At 39.8% G+C, this 22,828-nt stretch overlaps 1 protein-coding gene across 1 annotated transcript in view; it reads left to right on the top strand.

Annotated features, from left to right (window-relative positions):
* The first annotated feature begins 18,500 nt into the window (after window positions 1-18,500).
* LOC136858636 (myrosinase 1) overlaps window positions 18,501-22,828 on the top strand; it is a 57,588-nt gene continuing 53,260 nt past the window's right edge. Inside the window, exons 1-3 of the mRNA XM_067138339.2 lie at window positions 18,501-18,687; window positions 20,792-20,925; window positions 21,011-21,145. Of these exons, the coding sequence (XP_066994440.2) occupies window positions 18,513-18,687; window positions 20,792-20,925; window positions 21,011-21,145 (444 nt within the window). The 5' untranslated portion in view covers window positions 18,501-18,512. The remainder of the gene's footprint in view (window positions 18,688-20,791; window positions 20,926-21,010; window positions 21,146-22,828) is intronic.

Below are 22,828 nucleotides of genomic sequence, written 5' to 3'. Positions count from 1 at the left end.
TACAACGTATTCTATGGCGAGTGCCCCATGTTACCTTATCCGACAGAGCAAAATTACGTATTCTTAAGATGGTAGAGACTGACATGGCAATACCGATTCGCTTCCGAAGCTGGGAAATACATGAGTATCTGGTACTAACAACTACAGATACACACATTTGGTCTGTAAAACATCTCGCTTCACAGAAAGACCTCTTTACATCCTGTTCGGTTTTCAAACCAATCGTAAATTTGTACACAGTGCTGATGTTTCGCAAATTATTTGATCATTGTCAATTAAGAACCTTTCGGCTCTATCTGAATGGAATTATCTATCCTTACGAAAACATGGAACTAAATTTAAAAAAAATTTGGACCCCTATACGCCATGTTCTGCAATTTTCAGTTTTCGTATTATCAGAAAGAAAATCGTCCTTTGTTTTCTCCAGAGGAATTTAAAAACGGAGCGCCTTTAGTTGTCATATACTGTTCCTACTTAGAAGAAGCTATGAAGGAGTCACAGGTCGACATTCGTCTTGAATTTGAAACAGTTGAAAACATTCCTGCAAATACAACCGCCTACTCTCTTATTATTCACGAAACGGCTATCACCTATTATCCTCTATCGAATATTGTAACACGGCTGTAAATACATAGGTATACACCATGCAGAAATCAGTCTTTCAAAAGACATGAACTGCACCGATTGTATGGCCATGGAAGAAGACATTCAAAGTTTTAGTAACACCGCAAGTCTACCTACCGACCCGTCTTCCACATGTAAGTGTGAGGCCTGCGTCTTTGAACAAGCAAACAACACATTAGTGAGTGAGGCTATAGATGCCTATAATAAACACAAGTTTTTGTGGTATATGCCAAAACATTTAATACCCTATCTACCATCTAGTTTTGTGGCAAAGTATGCCTCTAAAGATGTAGAATATTCATGGAACCTGCTACCACTTCACCTTAAAATGGCACCAAAAGTTGCCGCTTGCCGGTACTGTAAGCGACATTACAATTAGAGAGGTAAAGACGACTCTGATGACTGGGACGGACCAAACCCTATGATTAAAGTCTGTTTAGAATGTACTTTACGATAATGTAATCCATTCATGTTGTGTATATCTATAGATATGTTTTAATAAACAACTGCATTGAATGATCTACCAGGCTTAACCCATTAATGCCCAGAAAATATTTGTTTCGAGTTTCCTTGTACTTTTTTCAACATTACATCTATAACCGATCCTTGAAGCAAGGATACTTAAAAAATCTGAATATTTCAATTTTAAGGACCATTTTTCTGGCGTATGATATATCATACGCTGGGCAGTAGGGAGTAACATATTACACCAAACATAGTTATGATTTACTAAGAACAAAAATAATTTACTGCAACATAAATTAAAACTAAAAACAGAATATTGATCTTATAGATGGAATTTAAATAATTCAGAACCCTCTGGGGCAAGGAATACTCGTGGGGAAAGTCCCTACTTTCCACCTATCATATGATGTGATAGCATGATCTGAAACGAATTTTGAAGCCTACTGTTGTTTTTGTAATACAACAGAAACTTATTATTAACAGTAACCATAGAAAACATTTTATTGTTTGTTTGCAGGATTCTCTCCATCACCATTTAGTAATCACTTCAACATACGGAACAGAACAAAGCACTCGAGTGAACTTACTGACACTCCACTCCTGAACGCATTATAGTTCTGGCACATCACTCTTTGTAAACTTGACTGACTTCCTCAGTTCCTTACTTACATAATTTCTTACTTTTCTTTCTTTCTTTTGTGGATTCATGGATTTATTCCATTGGGAAGACACATCAATGGATTCTGTAGTTGTAGGAGCCTTCTGTAATGGCATTTGATTTTCATCAGCTGCAGAAAATACTCTCTCTGAATTTTCAGAAATGCATATATCGAGTCACTCTTCTAAGCAACACGGAGATTTCTTTACACCTCTGACCTCGATTTCCTGTTTAAGTACACCCTTCCCTACGTCCCAAGCTGTAGCACAATCATCATCATCATCACTAGACCCATCGTCGTGATCACTGTCATTGCCATCAACAGCTCCCGTAAGCACTAATCCTATTTCATCTGTTTCTGAAAACGGGTCATCATCAAAATAATCATTTTATAAGCTATCTAGAATGTTCAGATTGGTCTCCCCATCTGCTATTGTATTTCATCTTGCGAATGCCCAGCGTATGATATTTCATACGTTAAAAGATATTTGTGTTTGAATGCCATCTCGATCAGTGAAGATAGTAACTATCATACGAGGTCAAATCCTCATACTATTCTCGTAACAAATATACCGAAATATGATTAATTTTCCATAGCTCTATTCCACATTAATTATAAATACCCATCGGCACGTCATTTTTGTCAGCCCGCTGCGCTACCCGCTGTTTCTTGCCAACTATCGTCGTAACAGGAGAAAAACAAAAATGCCATTAGCTAGGAAACATTATTTGCGTCCCTGATGCGCCAAATGATGCCTTAAAAATATCAAAACAGTTACGGTGACGGAGATATAACGCAATTTGGAAAGCACATTTTGCGTATGATATATCATACGGTGGGCATTAGTGGGTTAATGTTTTGTTATACTCCTCCTACTATAAGCAGTTACATCCCAAGCTGCTTACCATTTAAAACGTCTCACATCTTATATTTTATGTTAAATTTAAGACTTACCTTATTTTAGCAAACATGTCGCTTCCACTCTCTCTGCCAACTCAGTACTATTTCACATTCAGCATGTTATATTGCGTCAGGGATACAAACAAAGTACTGTTTCTTATCCTGGCATTACTATTCAGAACAATGTAAAAATGTATACAGAGCAGGTAGTAATCTAAGTATTGTTTGGCGTTAGTCATTTATAAAGCCCGGATTTTTATGCAGTAAGAGGTTAGATTGCAAAATAATTTGGTTAGTAGAAAGTGTCGGCCACCTGCTCTTTCATAATGTAGCAAGGGTAACATAAACTATAGGGGTTCTGATGGGCCGTACCCCTAATGTTTTGCAATCCCCATAGCACAATCGTTGCGAAGGTAGATTATACTTGCTGCTCGCTTCAGTAACTTTGCATTCTAATCTAGCCTATCAATGCATAAAAGTCTGAACTCTAGTCATTTACTTTTCCTGTACGTGACAGCAGGTGATAAGAAAATTAAGGCCAAGCAGCTATCAGACACGTGCATAACCAGGAAAAAGCAGATAAAGAATAACCTTAGTTTATGCTAATCGTTGCACACTGTACTAACTCAGTACCAATAGGTGCTAAAGAATACACTTCTAATGTTTTCCACGACAACAGAATATAAAATAGAATAAAATATAATACAATAATCCTTTACCATAATTTCCAGACATTAAAACAGAAGAAAAAGCTATCCGTATGTAAAACAGGTAAGCGACCGACAACGCACACCGTTATAGCGGAAACTATAAAAATCAAAGTGGGAAGGGCATCCAGGCGTAAAACTAGTATTCGTTTTACCAACGCCTGCGCTGAGTAAGCCACCGCCCACGCACACCGCCATAGCGGAAACAAAGAAAAACAAGGTGAGAAGGGCATCGTCTCACCAATACCTGCTGGGTCGGCTACCACCAACGCCTGACATTGTTAATCTGTTTCACCTTGTCCTCACTACCACATATTTCAGTTTTCATGGTATAATATATGCGAACAAATGGATGGTGTTGCCATGGGATCGCCATTGGCACAAGTCAGCGCTAATTTCTATACGCAAGATTTTGAAGAGCGTTGTCTTCAATCTTGCACGCTCAAGCCGTCCATCTGGTTGAGATATATCGATGACACATTTGTTATCTGGCCCCATGGTGAACACGAATTATCCATATTTTTGGATCACTTGAACAGCATACATCCAAACATTGAATTTACCATGGAGACTGAACGTGGAGGATGTTTGCCGTTCTTGGATGTTTTGGTTTCTAAGAAATCAGATGGATCTTTAGGTCATTCGGTTTACCGTAAACCTTCCCATACTAATAGATACCTTCATGGGTCCTCTCATCACCATCCTTGCAAAAAGCGTGCTATGCTTAACACTCTTATCAGCCAAGCAAGGGAGGTTTGTGAGGAGGATAAATTAAACGGTGAACTTGAGTTCCTAACCAGAATATTTCTGAGCAATGGCTATTCAGGGAAACAGATTGACGAAGTGCTACATCCTAAGCCAAAAGACAGATTGTCACGTGATTCTCGTCCTTTGAGTCTGGCCTTCTTGCCATACGTGCAATCTGTCACGGATAGGATTGGCAATATTCTCAGAAAGCACAATATCAAGACCATTTTTAAGCCTAATATCACCTGTTGCGAGCTGTTTGTGCTTACCTTACAAAAAAATTCTCCCCTTCGAATTGGTGCTCTTTTCTCCGTCTGTTGTTACGAACTGTCGGCTTCCCGGCTGCTTGTACTACTGCTGTCACTGCTCGCCTGCAAGGCGCATCCACTCTGACGTCACGCCTATAGTATGTTCTAGATCTACCCCGCTGGCACATATATATGGCCTTGTGTCGTTCATTCGGCAGGTCAGTTGTGGTATAACCTTGTTAAAGACAGTGGGAGCTGGAACTCTGTACACGGCTGGACCGTGTCCATTTTACTTGTAAACTTCGTGCTGAACTTCTGTCAAGGGTGAGCAGACACTGTTTCTTTCTATCATTTAACGTGCCCTGCCTTGCTGTACTTCGGCTTCGCCGTAGTAACGAAAATTGAACTTTGGTCCCTTCAGGACACATCTGAGTATTCGTGCAGCGCAAATGTTCTGCCTCTTGGACATTTATATTCCTAAAATGCGGTGTAAATGGTGTACTGGACAGCTGATCTAAAATTCTAGCCCATACACATTTCTACCTTCTGAGATGAACTTTTGCATCGCGTCTGTTAGTGCTGGGGACTTGGCGGCTTGATCCTTATCCTATCCCATTCCTCCGTTTCTTATTTCCTTGTTTTCTTTTCTTATCCCATCTATCTGTTAACTTTGCGTAAAAATGGTGCTTGCTCAAAAGATGTGGTCTGCTAATTTAATTTGTATGTTCATCGGTTAGCTTCAATTTTATTATCGCCTCTGCGCATGCATGTGTGTTTTAATCCCTTTTGGGATCACTTGTTAGAATTCCTATATTTTTCTCTAATCTACCAAAAGGATCACTCCCTGGATTTGGAGATTGGTTTATTTCTATTCTGAATCTCTAGAATTGTTTGGCATGAGGTTACATTTTTTGATGTCCTATTGTAAACATTGTATCAATTTGAGAGGTTATCTAGCAAGTGTATGACACTACCAACTTTGTATTCTACTGGCACGAGCCTGAAACTTTATTTGATGTACCTCCCTTCTAGCGTATTGTGTAATATAATGTAAAGAAACTGATTTCAGAATCTATGGGTTCCCTCCCCCTTTTTCTCTTTCCCCTAATTGAAGTGTCGGAACATATGTCCAAAGATTGTAGTGATTGGTGCTTAGGAATTCGATTATGACGATGTAATAAAATTTTGTATCACCTACGTGTTTTAAAATCAAACTTAATGCTTTTATTACGCCATATGCTGGTTCATACTATTTGTTCTGATGTAAAGATAATTTGTTACCCCTTTGAGATTGGTATAATATATTTGTTATTTTCAAACTTGTTTTCCAAAATTCTCTTTCACGAGTTCCTTTCCCTTATTACTTCTGTTTTCACGTGTACATACCAAGGCAATTCTCTTGGGTAGCGGCCCTTTAACTTCTTTATGCACATGTATGGAGATCTGAATTGCACTGTTTACGATAATGTTGACACGATGTATTGAACTGTTATATTCTCATGTTGCACGCTTCTCGGCACTCTGCGCGCTTGTGTACTGTCAGTTCTGAGTACTTTGATATCTTGTTGTCTAGTATCCCGATCAAGGGCACTCTCCTAAAAAAATCTCAATTACAACGCTATTTCTAGCAAGTTGATAGTAAAGCAAAGACACTATCAAGTACAAAGAGTGTTACATATGGTAGCAGAGCATGGTTTGTTTTTCAGATAATTTCCCTTTAGGGGACGACCTTTCTATACTATCTTCACCAATTCCTATGACTGACTACGATCTGTTTGTAGATGCAGTGAACAAGAGCTCCAGACAGTCAATTCCCAGAGGTTGTCGAATGAATTATGTTCCTGGACTCAATCAACATTCCTCAGCTCTGATGGCTGAATACATTGATCTATTTGAGACGAATCCCTTTGGCGAAGAGACTGTGCAGAAAGGTCTAGAGTTGACAACAATGTTAGCGGAAGATAAACGAAATCGTTTGATATCTACCCTTGAGGATCTGGACATGTCTAAAAGTAGTCAGAAAGCCTGGCGACTTTTAAAGAGGCTTAATAATGACTTCACAAAAGCCCCTGTACACGTCAATTTGTCCCCAGATGCCATTGCTCATCAACTTTTGCTCAATGGAAAAATAGGGGGTTATATGAATAGAGTTAAAATAGAACGCCAAATAGATAAGGAGTCTAGCGACCTCACTAATAATATCACCCTAGAGGAATTAGAGAAAGCCATAAACAAATCCAAAAATGGCAAGGCTACAGGTCTAGATGATATGAGAGTGGAACAAATAAAACATTTTGGTTCCAGAGCAAGGAAGTGGGTTGTTGATTTTCTAAACAATTGCCTGCAGAGTAAACAGATACCTAAGGTATGGAGGAAGTCTAGAGTGATAGCTATTTTGAAGCCAGGTAAGGATCCATTAGATCCTAAGAGCTACAGGCAAATATCATTACTTTGTCACCTGTATAAGATATTTGAGAGGATCCTACTTGAGCGCCTCACATCTAAAGTAGATCACCTTCTTATTCCAGAACAGGCGGGCTTTAGATCTGGAAGGAATTGTACTTCACAGGTGCTCAATTTAACTCAGCACATAGAGGATGGGTTTGAAAGACGTAAAATAACAGGTGTGGTATTTGTGGACCTTACGGCAGCATACGACACAGTGCACCATAGAACTTTGATCACCAAGCTCTATAACTTCACCAGAGACTATGGTTTCACGAAGATTGTTGAAACTCTCCTGCAGAATCGCCGGTTCTTTATTGAGTTTCAAGGAAAGTGCAGTAGGTGGAGGGACCAACGGAACGGACTTCCTCAGGGCAGTGTCCTCTCGCCAATCCTCTTTAACATCTACACAAATGACCAGCCAAGGCCTTCCTATACAAGAAGCTTCATTTATGCCGACGACCTGGCTTTAGCTGTCCAGTGCGACGACTTTCAAACCACTGAAATGCAGCTCTCAAATGCACTTAAGGAACTTTCAGTGTACTATCAGAAGAACCGGCTACTACAAAACCCGACTAAGACCCAGGTGTGTGCATTTCATCTTCGAAATCGAGAAGCTACTAGACAGCTGTGTGTGACGTGGGAGGGTAAGCAACTGGAGCATTGTTTTACACCTAGGTACTTGGGTGTCACTTTAGACCGGACCTTAACATACAAGAAACACTGTGTTAATTCTGGACAGAAAGTCTCAGCCCGAAATAACATCCTCCGTAAACTTGGCTCAAGCAAATGGGGAGCCCATCCAACTTTGTTAAGAACCTCAGCTCTTGCTCTGAGTTTTTCTGCAGCTGAGTATGCGTGTCCTGTATGGTTTAGGTCAGCCCATACGAAGCGGGTGGATGCAGCTCTTAATGAAACATGTAGAATAGTAACTGGGTGTCTGAAACCTACTCCCACTGACAAACTCTACTGCTTGGCTGGTATTTCTCCTCCAGACATTCGGCGAGAAGTGTTTGCAAGGCAAGAGAGGTCGAAGGTGGATCTCACAAGCAACCACCCGTTATTTGGACATCGACCTCCACCCAGAAGACTGAAGTCCAGGAAAAGTTTCCTCATTGTCTCCAAGGCTCAGGATAAACAAGCAAGAACAGCACGTTGTGATATGTGGCGAGCAAAAATGGAGCATCTTTCTGATTGGATGGTGCCTTCTGAATCTCCACCCCCTGGTCATCATTTGGAATGGACAACCTGGAAGGCACTTAATCGTTTGAGGAGTGGAGTAGGTAAATCCAAGGATAACCTTAAAAAATGGGGTTATCTGAAAGATCAGTCAGACTTCTGCGATTGTGGGGAGCAACAAACTACCCAACACCTGTATGACTGTCAGTCCTGCCCTGTTCGTTGTACACTTCAAGACTTGATTCAAGCCACTGAAGAGGGAATTTCTGTTGCCCATTTCTGGGCAGACATTGTGTGAAACATGTTTTGTGACATAAAATGTATTCTGTTTTATTTGTATATAATACCTAATTTATATTTTTAAGTTTCTCAACACTCTGACACGAAATAAATAAATACCAATTCCTCAAAATTTTTCACTTCCAAATTCTTCTGTTCCCAATTTAATCTCGTTTTCTTCTTCTTCCTCAGTCTATCCGTCTTCTACTGATCATGCGCCTGATGCAACATCTGATGAGAGTAAACCTCCTCCCTTTCGATACCCTATGGCCCCTCCCCCCTCCATACCCTCCCTCTCCTGTTCTTCCTACCACTTCGGTGGATAGTTCTCTCAATATTCAGATTATTAAACAATCTTTACTTCAAGTCGCCAAGTTATCAGCAACAGATCCTCGTAGTCTTACAATTTGGTTATTTTCAGCCCGTAAATTTTTAAATATTAAAGTAGCTTCCTTTCCTCAACTGATTGGTCTTCTCTCCACGAAAACCACAGGTTTTTCTCCAAAATTTGGTTTGATAATATGTCCAACTTCTCCAACTGGTACGAATTGAGGCACGCTGTTCATAATTATTTTCTACTCCTGGAAGTAAGTTATAAATTGAGTAATGAATTTATCAGACGACATCAGTTACCTAATGAACCTGCTCATGATTATCTTGACTCTATCATAACTTATACCGATGTTTTGAATATATCACATAATACCCAGGAATTAATTTCCATTATACAGTTTTACGCGGCTCCCTCATTTCGCATGCTATGTAACGTTCTAGCTCCTCCTGTTTCCCTTCTGCAACTTTATAATTTAGCCCACCAGCACACTATAAATTCTTTAGGAGATCGTTCGTTCTATTCATCTGTTCCTCCTCCGACTATTCCTTCTACTTCTTCATATTCTGCTTTACCCGCACCTTCCCTTCCTCCTGTCCGCCCTCCTATCACTTGTTATCGGTGCAAACTGCCCGGCCACCTTGCGCGTCAGTGTACTACTCCATTTTCGGGAAACGCATTCCACCCGCGTCGCTAGGCAGTAGACGCTTAGATGGGGAAAATCTGCCTCCTTTGTTAACGGCATCTTCCCAATCCACTTCAAATTTGGCTTCATTTTTACCTCCCACTTGTTATGTCTTAGTTACTGCCAATAACTCTCCTTCTGTCGCCCTTCTCGATTCAGGTGCCGCTGTTTCTCTTATCAGCTATGAATTCTATAAATTGTTAACCGAACTAGATCCCCATTTACATTATCGTTCTACCTCTACACGTTGTATTTCTGTCTCTAATCAGCCTTTGAATATTATTGGTACGGTTTCTTTGCATATTAAAATGCAGCATTTTTCCTGGCCGTTTATCTTCCTTATCGCTGAATCTTTATCTCTCCCTATCATTTTGGGGTATGACTTTTTTGCTTATACTGGTCTTCTTCTCGATTCCGCGCATTCTAAAGTTTCTTTTCCCTTTTCTGATAAATCTGTTCCCTTAATCCATACTCTTGTCTACCCTTCTCGTTTCTATTCTCCCCTTCCTATAATTAATTCTATTCATTCCGATCAAGTTCAAGCTTTGCTCACTGAATTTTCGGACGTCATCACCCCTAAGCTCGTCACTGTCAAGGATTTTTTGGCCATATTGATCTTAATGATTCCACCCCTGTTCGCTCCTCTCCATATTTCCTTAGTCCTCCTCGGATGAAGGTTTTAAATCAGCTAATACAGAAAATGTTGAATGATGATACTATTATTCCATCATCTTCCGATTATGCCTCTCCCGCCTTTGTGGTTGATAAGCCTGATGGCTTCACGAGGTTCATTGTCGATTTTCGTAAGTTGAATGAGAAAATTGTCTATGATGCGTACCCTATGCCCAAATTAAACTCTGCATTTCAACATTTTTCCGGTTCAAACTTTTTTCGATTTTCGATCTTAATTCGGCCTACAACCAGCTCCCGTTGGATGACGTTAGCTCCCGGTATACTGCTTTTATTACCCCTAATGGCCTTTACCAATTTAAAAAAGTCCCTTTCGGTTTGAATTTAGGTTCCCAAATTATGCAACGCTTCGTCGACTCCTTATTCTCTGATATTAAGTACAAATATCTTTTCCCTTTTATTGATGATATTTTAATTTTTTTCTCCCGATTTTGAATCTCATCTGTCGCACGTTCGTGAAGTCCTTACACGTCTCCGCAACGTCGGCTTAACCGTCAATCCGTCTAAGGTTTTGATTGCTCAAACCTCCATTAAATTTCTGGGTCATATTTTAAGTTCTGATGGTATTGCTGTTGACCCTGAACGAGTTTCTGCTATTACTAGAATTCCGCCTCCCTCTAATTTAAAACATTTACGATCTTTTTTGGGAATGGTCGGTTTCTATGCCAAATACATCCCAATTTTTTCTACTATTTCTGAACCTTTGAATGCTCTTAAACGTAAAGGTGTTAAATTCCATTGGTCTTCTCAACAACAAATTGCCTTTGACCTTTTAAAAACTAAATTATCTCATGCACCTCTTCTCCAGATTTCTGATTTTAACGCCACCTTTGAATTGTCCACCGATGCTTCTGATATTGCTATAGGCGCCGTTCTCCAACAAACTATTAATGATTGCACACTCCCTATTGCATATTTTAGCCGTCTATTATCCCCTGCAGAACGTAAATATTCTACCTACGAAAAAGAGGCTCTTGCCCTCATCCTCTATATTGAACACTTCGCTGATTATCTTGACCACCTCCCATTCATTGTTAGTACCGACAATCAGGCTCTTTCTTGGCTCCTCCATAATGCCCCGAAAATTGGTCGTACGGGTCGTTGGTTACTCCGCCTCTCACGATTCAAGTTTTCTCTTAAATTCGTCTCTGGATATAACAACTCCGTTGCCGATGCTTTATCTCGTTTATTTGAAGAACCTCATTTCCAACCCTCTGAGCTCGATTCACTTCCTGTTAATTCTGTTTCTTCTGTTTCCTCGTTAACTAATTTTCCGCTTTCTTTTCAATCGTGTTTACAACATCAACAGCTTGACCCTTACTGCCAACAAATTTCTCGTGACCTGGTTTCCCCTAATTATTCTGGCCCGTTTCGTCATCAGCAGCAACTTCTCATTTTTAAGCCTACTCCCAAGGCCACTCCTCGCCTTGTTCTTCCTTCCAGTTTACGGTCCATGGTTTATCAATACTTTCATGACTCTCCTGTAGGGGGACATTTTGGGAGAGCTAAGACTTATGCACGCCTTGCCTCCCAATTCTATCGGCCCCAAATGCGCAAGGATATTTTTTCATGGGTGCGTTCTTGTGCCTCTTGTCAACGCCATAAGCCATTGAATCACCTTCCTTATGGCACCTTTGCCGCCTCTCCCGCTACCTACACCTGTGAGAAATTTTATGTTGACATTGTCGGACCTATTGTCAAATCGTCTAAATCAAATTCTTATATTTTTACTTTATTAGATGGTTTTTCCAAATTTCTCATTGTTCGCCCTTTGCGAAATATTTCTTCTCAAATCTTTTGTCTAACCATATTTTTCCAATTCGATTTCCAATTACTGGTCTCCCTAAATTTCTTATTTCTGACAATGCATCCATAGGCAATTTTTTGCGATCTGTCAAAGATCCTATTGGTTTAAACTACGCTGGAATATGTATGATTCCTTGCTCCTGTGGATCGGTTTATGTCGGCGAAACATGTAGGAAAGTAGCAACAAGGGTTAAAGAACATCGCAGGCACTTACGTCTTTGCCAGCCAGAGAAGTCTGCTGTGGCAGAACATGCCATACATAATGACCATCAAATATTTTTTTGTGCAACTTCTGTCATTTGTAAAGAGAAACATTTTATTCCCAGAATCATTCGTGAGGCGATAGAAATTGCTAAACGCCCAAATAATTTTAACAAAGGTGACGGCTATATACTGAGTAGATCATGGCTACCCTCCTTAGTTAATTCGTCAACATCTTTCTCAGTGACTCTGGAGGCCCTGGAATGAACTATATTTCTAACAGGGTCTCTCTATCTTGAGTCTGGTTACTATGGAGAGACCGTAGCCATTTTGCTTTGTTGTTGCTCTGAAGACGATCCTGGTAGCAGGATTGAAACGCGTCAGCTGGTATTTATTTATTATTGCACGACCTTATATCCCCAAATAATTATCATAATGTCATTTAGTGGTCGTGAAAGTCTACGTATTAAAAATTAAATATTTTTATTAATTGATGAGATACCCTGAGATTACACCTGACTGTCGGGAATTGGTAGAGAGGAAAGGGCTCAACGTTTTTGATATCCTTGGCCGCGGAATAAATTTAAACTTCGTTCATGAACCAAAACTTTCTTCATATAAATTACCAAAAGGAAAAAAAATGGACTTAAAATGGGTGCAAAGGATTGGATAACGCTATATTCGAAATTTACATTATTTTTCGATTTTCTAGGCTGCAAAATAAAATACAACTTCATTTTTGCACTAACAATTTCTTCATATAAATCCTTAAAATACAATTTCTGAACATCTTGAAATTAGACTTACAAGGGTTGAGCAAAGTAGATTTTTATTATAATTTATTGTTCTCGATAGTGTGCCGAACCAAGTTTGCCTTGGTGACGCACTTCTTAGAACATACAGCATTCTTTGACCGCTATCGACATTTTTGTCGATCTATTCCCTGGACGTGACGTATGACTTGTTTTCTCCTTGACAGAGAGCGTTTCCGGCCATCAGCCGAAGTGTCTCCCAAGAGTCTTGTGCTCGCCTTCTTTGGAAAGAAGATCGTTAGACGGTGAAGCCAACATGGCGGTCTATAAAACAATGGGCATCTTGAGATGTGAAATATTTTACTTGTGCCGTTTACTTTTCCTGCCGTGGATTTTTCCACTCAATTGCCCGACTCTTCCTTTGAGTCGCTATTTTGTGACTACCTAAAGGCACTGCACTCTGCCCGATTATTCAGGTAATTTCAATTTCTTGGCTTGCTATGGTTGCGTGGGCATATTAGTTATATATTTTTCTGCTAATTTCAAGTTTCGTTTTACTGTAGGTTTCCATTGATTTTTTTTGTGTGCTCTATTTTTCGTGTCATATAAACCTGTGAGGATGGAGGATGATATTGGTCTGTTGTGTGATTGTTTTGCGTGCATGTGATATGATGCTTGAGACCTACTACTTTTTATCACTCGTCGATTTCTTTCATGGTCGAGCTCTGGATGTGTGATGCTGTGTTTTGACGCTAGGACTGGTATTCATGTTCGTCCAAGGCGAGGCGATATGGATTCGTTGAGGGCGTGTTGGTTATGATGATGTTGCGGTGATCTATGTTGGGATATGCCTTGCCTCGAAGCGGCGACCCTTTATCATTCTTACGCATCTTGTATTGAGCTCATGAGTCCATGAAAGCACATGTCTTGCTATGCCGATTACTGCATATTCGTTATGTGTCTGGACATACTGATTATTCTGATTTACGTACTCTTCTCTTGGGTCTCTATGGTGCGTGTGTAAGTGTGGTTGTGCTGTCTGTCTGCCTGATTAATAGTATTCTCCGTTTCTCACAGTGTTATTTTTATTTCTATTTACATTTTCTTTATTTTCATTCTTTGGGCTATTTGCTGGCCTAATTTTTTAGTAACGTTTGTTGTGTTCCTTTGAATGTGTCTTCTTTCATTGTTATATTTGTTTACTCGCCTCGTAACTATGGCAACCATCTTTTATCTTTCTTTTGTTCTTTGAGACGCTGCGTATTCGAGATGGGGGATTGTTGGGATGAATCGCGTCTCTGGTGATGCTCGTTCTTATACGCGGATATATTTGAGTCGTGATCTGGATGTATCTAATGTTTTTGATGTGTGTGAAGTTCCTTTAGAGTATGTGCGTTTTATTATTTCACTGTGGGGAGCGACGCGTCATATGTCACGCATACGAAATAAGGTGGGGGCAATCCAACCGTACGTTGGGAGATGTCTGGCATTGTAAGAGGCGAATGTGGTCACGTTTGATTTGTGTTTGATGAGCCTCTTGGTATCAGTTGGATGTATGAGATAGACACCTGACGTGAACCTCAGTGAGTAATATTTGTTCCTATTCATTTTCTTTTCATCTATCTTGTTTTGCCTTATGCTTATCAATAAACCCCCGTATTTTTGATCCCGTTCTTTCTTTTACTGGGATGGGATTCCGGGTTCTTTCCATTCCCGTTACCCCCCCTTACTCTAATTTGGCACGAGTTCAGCTCCAGGCTGCTGTAGTCTGTTCCAGCCCGTCCACGGCCTATTAAAGAGGTAAGTAGGTAAGTATCCACGGACCTGTCGGTACGTGTGCGTTGTATTGTTTTTTTACTAACTAATAAAATATCTATACACATACCCCTTACATTCTATATATATGTTGTGTGTATTTCTTTGACGCATTATTCGTATAGAATGCCACTTTATAGCTTTTTTTGGCTATTGGCTTTACGTCGCACCGACACAGATAAGTCTTATGGCGACGATGGGACAGGAAAGGGCTAGGACTGGGAAGGAAGCGTCCGTGGCCATAATTAAGGTACAGCCCCAGCTTTATAGCTTATCACATGACCATTATTATAATAAAATTTCCGTATTTATTCTAAACCAGTATATTGCATCTTTACTCAAACTATATATTATTGCATTCATTTCACTTGTACTCTGAGTATATGAAATGCTGCAGTTATGTTGGAATAGGAATAACAGAGGTTGAGAGGGGGGGGGGGGAGGGCGGGCGGTTGTCGCCCAAGGAGTCCAGACACCCCAGGAGTTTTAAGGAATGTACTTTTATTGGCTATATGGTTAGCATGCTGGCCTTTGGTCAGAGGGGTCACGGGTACGATAACGATTCCCGGTAGGGTCGGGAATTTTAACCATCATTGGTTAATTTCGTCGGCTTGAGGGCTGGGTGTATGTGTCGTCTTCATCACCATTTCATCCTCATCACGACGCGCAGGTCGCCTACGGGAGTTAAATCAAAAGACCTGCACCTGGCGAGCCGAACATGTCCTCGGACATTCTGCACTAAAACCATACGCCATTTCATTTTTTATAATGTTTTAGTTTCCGGAATCCGCACGAATCCACCACTCTTACTTGGATCCAAGGACACTAGTTTCCTTTTTAGGTATTCTACACCACCTAAACTCTGGAATTGTGGAAACCTATCAAAATAAAATTCTGGATGAAGAACTACCTCAGCCCGCCAGCTGACACCAAGGTTAGCCGGTTCGAGTCCCGTTGGTATAAAAATTTTCACCATCAGAATGATGGCTGGCAGGATAGCGGAGGTGGTGTATACAATTTCTAATCACTAGATTGCGTGTCAAATGCCTGGATTAAATTCCAAATCTCTGCGCAGTGCTCATATGGAGTGAGGGCATATGACACTGTTGATGGTCCGTCCGTCGGATGGATACGTAAGGCCTTGAGCAGACCTCTTTCTGCTATTCGACAGGAGTAGGCTATGTGCCGTCACCGGGTTTCACCCTCTCCCTTCCTACTTAGAATCAATCAATCAATCAATCAATACTGATCTACATTTAGGGCAGTCGCCCAGGTGGCAGATTCCCTATCTGTTGCTTTTGCTGTTGCCTTTTCCTAAATGATTTCAAAGAAATTGGAAATTTATTGAACATCTCCCTTGGTAAGTTATTCCAATCCCTAACTCCCCTTCCTATAAATGAATATTTGTCCCAGTTTGTCCCCTTGAATTCCAACTTTATCTTCATATTGTGATCTTTCCTACTTTTATAAACGCCATTCAAACTTATTCGTCTACTAATGTCATTCCACGCCATCTCTCCGCTGACAGCTCGGAACATACCACTTAGTCGAGCAGCTCTTCTTCTTTCTCTCAATTCTTCCCAACCCAAACATTGCAACATTTTTGTAACGCTACTCTTTTGTCGGAAATCACCCAGAACAAATCGAGCTGCTTTTCTTTGGATTTTTTCCAGTTCTTGAATCAGGTAATCCTGGTGAGGGTCCCATACACTGGAACCATACTCTAGTTGGGGTCTTACCAGAGACTTATATGCCCTCTCCTTTACATCTTTACTACAACCCCTAAAAAGCCTCATAACCATGTGCAGAGATCTGTAACTTGATTTACAATCCCATTTATGTGATTACCCCAGTGAAGATCTTCCTTATATTAACACCTAGATACTTACAATGATCCCCAAAAGGAACTTTCACCCCATCAACGCAGTAATTAAAACTGAGAGGACTTTTCCTATTTGTGAAACTCACAACCTGACTTTTAACCCCGTTTATCAACATACCATTGCCTGCTGTCCATCTCACAACATTTTCGAGGTCACGTTGCAGTTGCTCACAATCTTGTAACTTATTTATCACTCAAAAGAGAATAACATCATCCGCAAAAAGCCTTACCTCCGATTCCACTCCTTTACTCATATCATTTATATATATAAGAAAACATAAAGGTCCGATAATACTGCCTTGAGGAATTCCCCCCTTAATTATTACAGGGTCAGATAAAGCTTCACCTACTCTAATTCTCTGAGATCTATTTTCTAGAAATATAGCAACCCATTCAGTCACTCTTTTGTCTAGTCCAATTGCACTCATTTTTGCCAGTAGTCTCCCATGATCAACTCTATCAAATGCTTTAGACAGGTCAATCGCGATACAGTCCATTTGACCTCCAGAATCCAAGATATATGCTATGCTGGAATCCTACAAGTTGAGCTCCAGTGGAATAACCTTTCCTAAAACCGAATTGCCTTCTATCGAACCAGTTATTAATTTCACAAACATGTGTGATATAATCAGAAAGAATGCTTTCCCAAAGCTTACATACAATGCATGTCAAACTTACTGGCCTGTAATTTTCAGCTTTGTGTCTATCACCCTTTCCTTTATACACAGCGGCTACTATAGCAACTCTCCATTCATCTGGTACATCTCCTCCGACCAAACAATAATCAAACAAGTACTTCAGATATGGTACTATATCCCAACCCATTGTATTTAGTATATCCCCAGAAATCTGATCGATTCCAGCCACTTTTCTAGTTTTCAACTTTTGTATCTTATTGTAAATGTCACTTTTATCATATGCAAATTTTAATTCTTCTTTAGCCTTAGTCTCCTCCTCTATCTCGACATTATGCTTGTAACCAACAATCTTTACATACTGCTGACTGAATACTTCTGCCTTTTGAAGATCCTCACTTACACACTCCCCTTGTTCATTAATTATTCCGGGAATGTCCTTCTTGGAACCTGTTTCTGCCTTAAAATACCTATACATACCCTTCCATTTTTCATTAAAATTCGTATGACTGCCAATTATGCTTGCCATCATGTTATCCTTAGCTGACTTCTTTGCTAGATTCAATTTTCTATTAAGTTCCTTCAATTTCTCCTTACTTCCACAGCCATTTCTAACTCTATTTCTTTCCACTCTGCACCTCCTTCTTTGTCTCTTTATTTCTCTATTATAATAAGGTGGATCTTTACCATTCCTTACCACCCTTAATGGTACAAACCTGTTTTGGCATTCTTCAATAATTTCTTTAAACCCATCCCAGAGTCTGTGTGTGTGCGTGTGCGCGTGAATGTCCCCGGTAGCAGAGAGTGTGTGTATCCTCTGCATGTGTGGGTGTGTGCGTTTGAATAGTACATTTGTACAATGTTTGAATACCAAACTGATTTTTATTTATACGACATTAAACTATAGATAATTCTTGGCATTAACGAGTAAGTCGTTATTAAATTTACAATTAAAGCAATCGCGGGAGAAACTGCGGTGGTTAATGCTAGTACAATGGATTAGAAACTACGCTGCCTGCAAAATCCAAAACAAAACATCTCGTGGCCTAAAACACACTGCAAGTCTCTATTGTAAAAAATCGGAGTTTTGAAGAAACCCCAGAAAATATTTCGGGGAAGTGCCGCCAAAAGACAGAACGAATGGACATAGCCCTTGTATAAAATAACACTAACAACAAGAGTTACAATATTTATACAAGGCCATATTTATCATTAATCATCCGGCAATACACTGCCACTTTATTGCTGTTGCTAATACAAATGCACTTGTAATAGCTTATCGTAGACAGTCCTTGATCTGTGCTCGGCTGATAGGAGGCAGTAGGTGTTTATTCCAAATACTGTCGTTAATTTGTCATCACACAAACACATATTTATATCATTTGATGACAAATTCTCAATTAGGCTTATCTCCTTATCATGGGAGAACCTGGTATATAAAAAAAGGTGTTGGGTGTGACGGATGACCGCTGTCAAGATGGGCTCTTCAATACGACCATGTCTCCTGCTGCTGGCTCTAGTAGTGTTGGTTCATGGCGCGGCGAGGTCACGCGCGGCCAACAACCGATTCCCTGATGACTTCCTCTTCGGTGCTGCTACCGCGGCTTATCAGGTGGAGGGAGGCTGGAACGAGGATGGTAAGATAAAGCTTGTTCGACCAGACTAATTATATGTAACCCAATCATAACTTAATTACATACTGCAGACTAAAAATAACATAAATTACTGGCATTTATTAAAGTACTCTTGTTATTCCAACTAACCTTCTCCGATATCGATTAATATCGTACGCGGAGCAATCCTCAAGCTTCGAAAGCGGACAATCTAAAATGGCAGTTATGGTATTAAAAAGATCTAATGGTGTGCATTATGTGTTCATTAATAAGAAATAAATACTCGTTTCTAATTTCCTTCCTGCTGTTACTTCTGCAGTACGTCAAAACTACAGTGTCTTTATTTGAGGTTAAAATCTCCAAACCACAGCCTTGCTCCATGCTGGCCATATGTTCAACTAGTCAGGAAAACTCAATGTCAATATCAATGATCATAATTTCTATTAAAACCAATAAAGGTGGTGTTGGTGGTGATTACTGTTTACAATATAGTTTCTTGGGTAATCATCCTCTATTAACACTACTCATGGGAAAAATGGAAGGAATCCCATACTTCAAAAACTGAAGGTATCGGCCAAAGAAATATAAGAGTTACGAAGACTCCTTAGGCATCGAATGTTCTAATACCGTTGGGGTCGGAAAAGAACAAGAATTGACCAACGGAGGTCGGAGAGGATAGGCGAAAGTGAGGAGCCTGGAATAAGTAATTGGAAGCAATGCCAGGACTTAGCTAAGGGCCCTTTGGTCGCCAGCCCACGCTCCCAAGTTAAGAACCCCTGGTGCCTTTTTAGTCAGCTCTTATGACAGGTAGGGCATACTGTGGGGTTATATTCTACCGGTCCCACCCACACGGGGGGGGGGGGGGGGGTGAGTGTTGGGAATTGAGGAAGAGGGAGCCCAGATTCTAGGTGGGCGGTCGAGGGTGTAAGTGTTGGTTGCGTGGAAGTGTGGGTGGTACTAGACATTAGTTCTTATTCTCGAAGTGTGAGTCCAAATCTGCTATTTATTTTAGCAGTATGTAATTGAGTTTTTCTGAATGAGACGATCTACCCAACGTTGCTTATCTCCATAACATTTTCGATAAGTGAATATTTAAAGCTTCTGTGAACTATTTTATTTTGGAATGAGTGTTAGTTTTGAATGGGTGTCTTACATATAGTACCGAGCTCGACAGCTGCAGTCGCTTAAGTGCGGCCAGTATCCAGTAATCGGAAGATAGTGGGTTCAAACCACACTGTCGGCAGCCCTGAAGATGGTTTTCCATGGTTTCCCATTTTCACACCAGAAAAATGCTGAGGCTGTACCTTAATTAAGGCCACGGGCGCTTCCTTCCCATTCCTAGACCTTTCCTCTTCCACCGTCGCCATAAGACCTATCTGTGTCGGTGCGACGTAAAGCAAATAGCTTACATATAGTCAATTTAGAATATCTTTTATTTTGATGTGGCATGGCGAGCACGGTCACCATCCATGTGTAATGTTGCTGAACTGTTGGACTGAGAGGTAATATAATTTAGGAGGGATTCCGAAGGAGGCAGGGAGGCAGTCGATGCAAAATAAATGTAGGTTGTCCTCTGGTTGTGGTTCTTATCTTATGGGTGATGTGGGGTTGCCTTCAGGAACTTGTTGTTGTCGGACTTGGTCGGGTTTTTGAAGGAGGTTCAGTCAAATATTGCTTTTCAGATTTAATTCTACAAGATTCGCATTGAGCACATGATCAACAATTTTTAATGAACCAGGATTTTGTATTATTGAAACACATCATACATGATTTAGAGATATGTATTAAATTCTCCATTTCTTTACGCTCTTTTCCCACCAATCCTCACGCTTCAAATATATGGTTATGGCACAACATAATTTCAGTAGTCTGCGACATTGACGGACTGCGGACGACAATGGCTTGTCGTTAGCTGTAATGCTGATTTAGTCTTCGTGGCATCGATGCAATTAGCATTAGCACTTGGCATCTTGGTTAGAAGTGATGCTAACTTAGAAGTGATGCCAGGTGTGGGGTATGACTAGTACATTATCCAGTAAGACCGAGATTCCAGAACCATGGCGTCCCGTTGGCATTCTAGTGCAATACCACCTTTGGACAGCTAATGAGAAAGTAATCCTTGTTGCAGGCAAGGGCGAGAATATATGGGATCACATGCTGCACGAACACCCAGACTACTCAAAGGACCACCAAAATGGAGACGTAGCAGATGACTCATATCATCGCTACAAGGAGGATGTAAGGATCCTAAAAGAAATGGGGGTGAGTTGTCTTTCTTGCCTTAATTTATGAATGTGATGTATTCTGTTGTTCTGCTACTTACTACTCATCTTTGGTGTCGTTTCAGATGAATCATTACCGATTTTCCATTTCATGGGCTCGTATAATGCCAACAGGAGAAGCAAACAACATTAATCAAGCAGGAATAGACTACTACAATAACCTGATTAACGAGCTTCTGGATAACGGGATACTGCCAGTGGTGAGTGGATCTTGAGCTACTATTAAGGTTGAATTTGAGTTGGTCAACTGTTTCGCTTGACCCAAAAAATAATATAAATTGCCTCCTATTCGCATAAACTGCGATACATAACATACGCCAAAGTAATAACATTTCAAACCCATTTCCAGACCCAGGACTGTCAGTAATATAGGCTTATGTGCATAATTCGCACACGTTACTGGTATGGTTAAAGATGGCCAGCGTTTAGTAAAACTTCGTCGTAAACCTTAAAATGTTTAAAGCATTAAACAGTGGCATTTAAACAGACAGGAATTTAAAACAAACACCCGTAAGAATACAAATCTCGTAACCTGTTCTTGCCGAAGTACAGCTGAATTGATGAGTTCGAAAACCAGTCATCTCCACAAAAACTAATTTTACAGGAGAGACAAAAAATTAAATTTTTGTATACTCATGTAGCATAGATGGCTTTTTAACGTTTTGACATTAGATTATGCTTGACTACTGAAGATTCCATCGCTATTTTGTGACAATAATACTTACTTTATTATAAACATAAATAAATAGAATTTGGATATGACTTGTTTTCGGACAGCATATTAAAATGCACTTCACATTATGTTTTAAAATTGGAAATATGAATAATTATTGACTCAGAAATTATATACGGCTCAGATTAAAAACGATAGCAATAATGTTTTTATTTATACAGTAATCAGCTTTATAATAAATTATTTCCTACATCGACATTCAATAGACAATATTAACGTGCTTCTAAAATGTACGGATATTTCTGTCATTGAAATAGTATCAACAGTTAACAAAGTAATGGATGAGCTAAACTAAGTCTTTATGTTCAGAAATATTCCGGATCGTGGTTACAAACGATGGTAGTAAACTTAGTCTGTAGAGTCAGAGATCTTCTTCTGGATCAGGACAATCTGTGCTGGGCCACATAAAATTTCTTTGTAGAAAGACAGAAACTCATTTAGGAGGTAACGTATTTTAACACTTTTTTGATATTTGCAATTTTCTTTTGGTTTATGGAAACTTTTTCAGAATATGCTTCCTTTACTGGTAGTGGAACCACTTTTAGGGTATTTGTTTGTAGAGAGCATATATTACGGTAATTTGCATGAACAACTACACACATTTACTTGTAGTCTTCCAGAAGCTGACTCCAGCTTCAGGATATTTTTCACACAAAGTTTTGTGAAACATTTTTATGTTCAATCGACTATAGAGATGTTTCTTCTTGACTAAATTGAGTAATGCACTTCCTTAATGTCCAAAGAGCTAATGAATTCATGAATATTTGAACAAATATCACCAGACATTGCATTATGCCTGGATCCAGTACTGAGACGTCTAATATCAACTAGTGATTTACCTATTATAGCATGTCGCTAAAGGCGTTCAACACATTTGTTTATGCCATGTAAAGCAATAAATGCCTGTTTACATAAGTTTGTGCTGACTCCCTTGCAGAGTATGTGGTAACTAGGGCCTGGATATTGATGACATGTCACCTTTTTATGGAGTGGTCAGATGCAATCCTCCAATATATACGAACTCTGTTCATGGAACCTCGATTACAAATATTGAATTTTTATTATTTGAATTTCTTGATTTTTTTTTTGGTTTTGTATATTTTCTTTGATTTGGAGAATTTTTATCTGATATTTTGGATATTTTTTGTCT

Source organism: Anabrus simplex, chromosome 1 (assembly GCF_040414725.1).
Source record: "Anabrus simplex isolate iqAnaSimp1 chromosome 1, ASM4041472v1, whole genome shotgun sequence".
Lineage (NCBI taxonomy): Eukaryota > Metazoa > Arthropoda > Insecta > Orthoptera > Tettigoniidae > Anabrus > Anabrus simplex.
Note: the sequence above shows the minus strand (reverse complement) of the source record. Positions and strands in the feature narration are given on the sequence as shown.